General features: G+C 46.4%; 1 protein-coding gene across 5 annotated transcripts in view; it reads left to right on the top strand.

The window, feature by feature from the left end:
• Window positions 1–4815: 4815 nt before the first annotated feature.
• The window catches only part of runx1 (RUNX family transcription factor 1), a 13752-nt gene continuing 11248 nt past the window's right edge, over window positions 4816–7319 (top strand). For 3 of the 5 annotated variants that reach the window (XM_028979333.1, XM_028979334.1, XM_028979336.1), the window contains exon 1: window positions 7256–7319. This exon is cut by the window's right edge and continues 171 nt beyond it. Coding sequence is in view for 2 of the 5 variants with exons in the window: in XM_028979332.1 (XP_028835165.1) it covers window positions 4851–4926 (76 nt within the window). In the remaining 3 variants the exon portion in view is untranslated. Of the gene's footprint in view, window positions 4927–7255 lie in introns of those variants that run through there. The other 2 variants (XM_028979332.1, XM_028979335.1) reach the window with 1 other exon arrangement.

The following is a 7319-nucleotide window of genomic DNA, read 5'->3' on the forward strand; positions in this document are numbered from 1 at the left end:
CATCCAGCAGAATTAACCATGTGTGTATGTGTGTGTGCCTGTGTGTGAGTGTCATTTGCATCTCTACTTGGTGAATCGGATCGGGTTCACACTGTCACTTAGTTTTTTTTTTTTTATCTTCATCTCTTCTTCTCGTGATCATCTCTTTCTTTCTCTCTCTTTTCCTCTCCGATGTCTCATGACTTTTGTCAGAAAATCAATCAGTCATAGCATACGCTTAACTGAGGAGCCCGCTGAATTATTCACCACACACACACTTCTGAAAAACATCTTGAAAAAAACTGCAGTCGGTCAGATAAATTGTTGGCTGATTCAACTGGAACTGGTGGGTGCTGGGCTGGTAGTAGCCTGGGCTCGCCTATGAACCAGAAGACCCAGGCTCAAATCCCACTTACTACCATCGTGTCCCAGAGCAAGACACTTAACCCTAAGTTGCTCCTGTAACTACTGATTGTAAGTCGCTCTGGATAAGGCCGTCTGATAAATGCTGTGAATGTACAGAACGAACTGAACGAGTTACTCTGGAGTAAGAATTCTGATGTATCAGAATCTGTGAATCTGAATCAAGTCTGTTCACTAAATGAATGGACTGTACAAGACTGATTCGTACAGTAACGTAACATCAAGGGAGGAGAATAGGGTCTCCGGTAGCCGATAGTTGATCCAATTAGGCCCTGTTACGCTCCGGTTTCCATATGCTGTTCCTAACAAAGATGACTGATCCTGCTGGGCCCCCAGGGGCCGCAGCGCTACCAGTCAAAGACCCTCAGAATCCCTCAGAGGGGCCGTTAGCTGGGGCTGTCGTCAGGCTTTTAAAGAGCTGGGATTAGTGCTACTATTGAACACATCACTCCTGGGGGAGCCTCCCTCAGCACACATAGCTGGTAGTATTGGTCCTGTTTAATCAGACAAACGTATGCATGACAAAACACCCATACAGTAACAGTCAGATAAAAATTCTGATCTGAGCACGCATCAGTGGAGATTTCAGACTGACTTGTGGCTGGTCTTGATTTGATCATGATCATTTGTTCATTATGGTTAATTATATTTGGTCAAAACAACAAATTTAGCCTCTTTTCAAATCATTTTAAGGTAATTTATTTTTTATTTATATCGGTTTGTCTGTCTGTTCTCTCTCGGTCTGTATATCTGTCTGTCAGTTTCTCTGTCTGTCTGTATGTCTGTCTGTCTGTCTCTCTCTCGGCCTGTATATCTCTCTGTCTGTCTGTCCTTTTCTCTATCGGCCTGTATATGTGTCTGTCTGTCTTTCTGTCTGTCTGTATGTCTGTTTGTCTTTTTCTCTCTCGGCCTGTATATCTCTCTGTCTGTCTGTCTGTCCTTTTCTCTATCGGCCTGTATATCTGTCTGTCTGTCTGTATGTGTGTCTGTCTGTCCTTTCTCTATCGGCGTGTATATGTGTCTGTCTGTCTTTCTGTCTGTCTGTATGTCTGTTTGTCTTTTTCTCTCTCGGCCTGTATATCTCTCTGTCTGTCTGTCTGTCTTTTTATCTGTCTGTCTGTATGTCTGTCTGTCTATTTCTCTCTCTGCCTGTCTTTCTGTCTTTTTGTCTGTCTGTCTGTCTATTTCTCTCTCTTCCTGTATATCTGTCTATCTGTCTGTTTCTCTCTTTGTCTGTATATCTGTCTGTCTGCCTGACTGCCTGTCAGTCTGATTTTGTTTGTTTAATTTGTCTCAAATAATCCTGGACACATCTGTCTGTCAGTCGGTTTTTCTGTCTGCCTGTCTCTCTGTGTGAATTCTCTGAATTCTTTGTGTGGTTGTCTGTCTGATCACCTTCTTCTGCTCTATAAGTCCGTGGCCAGGTGATTCTGTGCATGTCTCTCTCCCTCTGTGTATGTGTATGTGTATGTGTGTGTGTGTGTGTGGGTTTTGAATTAAGGGTTCATGGGAAAAGACCCCCCCCCACCGTTACAATGACGTCAAACTGTGTGTGTTGCTTTCGAACGGGACTCTCTCACCAGAGGCAATGTCAATACAGCTGGGCAGTGAGTGTGTGAGTGAGAAAGAAGGACGAACAGGAGGAAAGAGAGAAAGAGGAGCGCTTTGCTCAGTCACTTTGTCGAGCTGCTAATTGATGTGTCAGAAAATCAATTAATTACTTTTAAGCAGCAGCTAACGGCATCCGTACAATGCAGACTCATGAATTATAGAAAACTAACAGACCCTCATCATCCTCTTAACTAAGGACTGTGTGTGTGTGTGTGTGTGTGTGTGTGTGTGTGTGTGTGTGTGATGAAGTTTGCAGTTCAGTTATTACGATGTTGACTCTGCTGCTTCAGTTGGTGGAATAAATGAATTTGTCTGTTAGTTTGTTTGTCAGTTTGTTTGTTTGTCTGTTTGTTTTAGTTTGTTTGCTTGTTTGTGAGGACACAACCTGTGGCTCCACACCGGAAAAAAGGCAACTGGAGCTGTTGCTCATTTAATGGTTATTACAGTAATTAGAATATATTAGTTTGCTCTTTTAAACTAAGCTGTCTAATTTATGCTAATGAGTATATGTATATATTTTTTTAAATACTTTTTATACTTTATTCTACCGGCAGAAGGTTTGTTTGGTTTGTTCACATTGCAGCAAGGTTAAAATATTAGGTTTTTATTAAGTTGAGCGTGTGCACACAACCAATGTGGCCAGAGAAAGTGCGTGAGTGAGTGTGTGATCCATGGTGTGTATGAGACAGAGGAAGAGAGAGTGAGTGGGCGAGTGAGTTTCTCTCTATGTGTGTGTGTGTGTGTGTGTGTGTGTGTGGTATTGATCCTCTCTGGCCTCGGGGAGGTCAATCTCTGGGGCTCAGAGAGGACAGACTTGCCATGGGCGGTGTGTGAAGATGCACACACACACACACACACACACACACACACACACACACACACAAGCATGTAAGCAAACACCAGGCTTTGTGTGTGTGGCCAGTTTTTTTTAAACGTTCATGATATCATTTATGTTGCTTTGCTGAAAGTTTTTGTTTATTCTTCCATATACTGAAATCATATGAAGTTTACCTACAAAACACTCACCTGCTGCATTTCCTGCTGCAACACACACACTCACACACACTCACGCTCATCCACAACTCAACTACACTGCTGAGGTCCAGAAGGGTGTGTGTAACACTGAAGAGTCTCTCCCCCTCTCTCTCTCTCTCATGTTCTTCTCATGTAAAGTGAGGTTTTCAGGCGGAGTGTGTCGGGCCTGTAAAATGAGTGTGTGTGTGTGTGTAACAGTGAAGAGTCTCTCTCTCTCTCTCTCTCTCTCTCTCTTCTGTTCATCTTCTTCTCATGTAAAGTGAGGTTTTCAGGCGGAGTGTGTCGGGCCTGTAAAATGTGTGTGTGTGTGTGTGTAACAGTGAAGAGTCTCTCTCTCTCTCTCTCTCTCTCTCTCTATCTTCTGTTCATCTTCTTCTCATGTAAAGGGACGTTTTCAGGCGGAGTGTGTCGGGCCTGTAAAATGTGCGTGTGTAACAGTGAAGAGTCTCTCTCTCTCTCTCTGTCTCTCTCTCTTCTGCTCATCTTCTTCTCATGTAAAGGGACGTTTTCAGGTGGAGTGTGTCGGGCCTGTAAAATGTGCGTGTGTAACAGTGAAGAGTCTCTCTCTCTCTCTCTCTCTCTGTCTCTCTCTCTCTCTCTCTCTCACTATTGCTCATTTTGCTGTCATGTAAAGGGACGTTTTCAGGTGGAATGTGTCTCTCTCTCTCTTCTGTTCATCTTCTTCTCATGTAAAGGGACGTTTTCAGGCAGAGTGGGTTGGGTCTGTATAATGTGTGTGTGTGTAACGGTGAAGAGTCTCTCTCTCTCTCTCTCTCTTCTGCTCATCTTGCTGTCATATAAAGTGATGTTTTCAGGCGGAGTGTGTCGGGCCTGTAAAATGTGTGTGTGTAACAATGAAGAGTCTCTCTCTCTTCTGCTCATCTTGCTGTCATGTAATGTGACGTTTTCAGGTGGAATGTGTCTCTCTCTCTCTTCTGTTCATCTTCTTCTCATGTAAAGGGACGTTTTCAGGCGGAGTGTGTCAGGCCTCTCAAATGTGTGTGTAACAGTGAAGAGTCTCTCTCTCTCTCTCTCTCTCTGTCTCTCTCTCTCTCTTCTGCTCATCTTCTTCTCATGTAAAGGGACGTTTTCAGGTGGAGTGTGTCGGGTCTGTAAAATGTGTGTGTGTGTAACGGTGAAGAGTCTCTCTCTCTCTCTCTCTCTCTCTTCTACTCATCTTGCTGTCATGTAATGTGACGTTTTCAGGTGGAATGTGTCTCTCTCTCTCTCTTCTGTTCATCTTCTTCTCATGTAAAGGGACGTTTTCAGGCGGAGTGTGTTGGGCCTGTAAAATGTGTGTGTAACAGTGAAGAGTCTCTCTCTCTCTCTCTTCTGCTCATCTTGCTGTCATGTAAAGTGACGTTTTCAGGCGGAATGTGTCTCTCTCTCTCTCTTCTGTTCATCTTCTTCTCATGTAAAGGGATGTTTTCAGGCGGAGTGTGTTGGGCCTGTAAAATGTGTGTGTAAAAGTGAAGAGTCTCTCTCTCTCTCTCTTCTGCTCATCTTGCTGTCATGTAAAGTGACGTTTTCAGGCGGAATGTGAGCGCGCCGCCGCTTCCAGCCCGTAAATGAAGTGATCTTGTCAGACGCCTCGGGCCAGATTGCTGCCCGTCTCCTGAGGCGCCGCTTAACGGAGGTTCCGCCTCACACCTCACCTCTCCTTTATGGATTTCTCTCTCTCTCTCTCTCCTTTTTTCTTGGTTAATATAAAGTGGGGGGGGGGGGTGAACCTGCAGAGGGGGTATAAAAAGACAGGGGCCAGGGACAGGAGGCCCGTAGGACGCCCCCCTGACCCCAGGAAGATGAACCCCTCGGCCAGCCTGTCCTGGGCCGTCTACCTGATGAGGAAGGGCCGCAGCGGCAGCAACTCTCTGTTCGGTAACTGCAGCCTTCCTTCCTCCTTTTATCCCGGCGACTCCTGTCTCCTCGGGAACAGATCGCTTTACAGGCGGGACGCGTGTCTCTACACGGCTCCGTCGGCCGAGGCCTATCGATAGGTTTTATAGCGGCTACAAGCGCTATTGATCCGGCTCCTCCGGTTCCACCGGTGCAGCTCCGCGCTGGTGAAGCGCCAAATGCGGACACGACGCGCTTCGTACAGAAATATTACTAATAACCATACTGAACGTTTTTCGTTTTTTATTATTATTAACAACTTAAATTTTTAAACGGTTCTTAAATTCGTCATTTTTTATCATTTTTTTAAACGCGTGTTTGATGTTTGGTGGCCGGCGCCCGCGGACCTCGTTGAGAACAGGCCCGTTCGGACGCGACAGAACGAAAATCTGCTGCAAAGTTTACCGACTCTGCGGTTTCTGTGCGAAATCGATTCGTTTCGTTCCTCGGCACGGTTCTGGATCAAAACTGCAGTTCCTAAAACTTTCATCGGCGACCGAAAACAATCGACGACAAAAGTAATCTATGTGACATGAATTTTTTATATACTGAACGTCCTGCAGTTATGATCATCATAACGATCATCCAGCCCAGATCGTCTGAATTGTGCAGTAATCGTTTGTTAAAAGGTAGCGATGTGGTAGAAGAACTGGGTGTCGGCCTCTCCCGGCCCCCCAAATCTGCTCAGAGAACAACAGGGGAGCGGAGTGTCCTCCTCTGCACACCCCACGAAATCAAGAACGTTCCCGCAACGTTCTGGCAACGAACACTCCGTGCAAACGAACACTTGATCGGTGTTTGACAGGCTGTTTTATTCTTATGTTGGCTGCTTTGTACTTTGGCCAAGTACCTTATACATATTGCTGTGAACCCCTGGTTATAAGTTATAGTTAGTTAGTTCGTTTTTTCTGTCATCAGACTGGTTAAGATGGGTACTTATGCTCACTTAAGTTAACTCAACTTGTGAGAACAGATCCACGCCCCCTGAGGCTGGAAGTAAAAGAAGGGTTCTTGGTGTGGAAGGCCGATACATTTTTTATACTGGCCCCGTGGCGAAGCTCTTAAGCGTCCAGGCGATGGACTGGCAGCCCCACTAAGACCCCCGGACGTGTCTGTCCACGTACATTTACGTTTCTCGCATTTACCTGACGCCCTTATAATCAGTAGAGACAGGGACAGTCCCCCCGGAGACACTCTGAGTTAAATGTCCAGGTCAGGGACACGATGGTAGTACGTGGGGCTCAAACCTGGGACTTTCTGGTGTTCTGCTTCATAGGTGAGTGTCTTGCCCACTCGGATTTTTTAATTGTTATTTTGTCCACTTCATCAAAATTCAGTGGCCAAACTGACACACACACAAAAAAATTATGTACAGTGGATATACAGTTACGGCATTTACCAGACGCCCTTATCCGGAGTGACTTACAACCAGTAGATACAGGGACAGTCCCCCCTTGGAGACGCTCAGGGTTAAGTGTCTTGCTCAGGGACACAATGGCACCTGGTTCTTCTGGTTCACACCATATGGTAGTTGCCTAGTGGGATATGAAAAGAAATCGTATTTATTCAACCTCCTGTCTTCTTGTGGGGCATCCGTGTGAAAATATGGGTTTGCTGTTGCGCCTAATTAAAAAAAGTTATCATGGAGGTGTCTACCACGAGGAGATTAATTCTATTGTCTGGACTCAACGCATGACAGATCTGAGCCGGAAGTGCCGTAAATCTCCCAGGTCGTGTGCTGCCCCCTATCGGTCCAATGTAGCGTGGCGGAACCACTGGAACATTAAAATCGCCGTCATGATGATAAATAAACGCGCGTTAGAGCGACGCCCGGTGACCCCTGAGGTCGCTTCTCGCCGCTATATTTACTTTACCGCCGGCTTTTTACGGTTTTTTAAAAAGGACCCGGATCTGAAGAGCCTCTCGTCTATTTGCGGAGCCGATGAAGTCATGGCGGATATCGTGTTCCCTGCGTTCTCCAAACGAGCCTACTGGTTCTCTGTGCGACCCGAAAAAAAAAACAACAAAAAAAAAAAACGTTTCAGTGAAATATCGACAATTAAACGAATAATAAGCATGAATGAAGGCGTTATTGTTAGTGTTTTTTTCTTCTTCTTCTTGCTCTGCCCAAATGCGAACGCAGGGGTGATTAAACGGGAAAGAGCGCGACAGCCGTTCCGCCGGAATCCCATTGACGGCTGCGGCGCGCCCAGGCCCCGCCCCCTCCCCTTTCGGACGCGCCGCTGATTGGCCGGCGCGCTCCGGGGCGCAGGGGCGGCGGGCCAATGGCAGTCCCCAGTCGGCAGGCCGTATGCAAACCGGGCCCTCCGGGGCCGCATTCCTGCACGGCCCACTGCCGGTAAAAACCGCCCCCG

Source organism: Denticeps clupeoides, chromosome 5 (genome assembly GCF_900700375.1).
Source record: "Denticeps clupeoides chromosome 5, fDenClu1.1, whole genome shotgun sequence".
Taxonomy (NCBI): domain Eukaryota; kingdom Metazoa; phylum Chordata; class Actinopteri; order Clupeiformes; family Denticipitidae; genus Denticeps; species Denticeps clupeoides.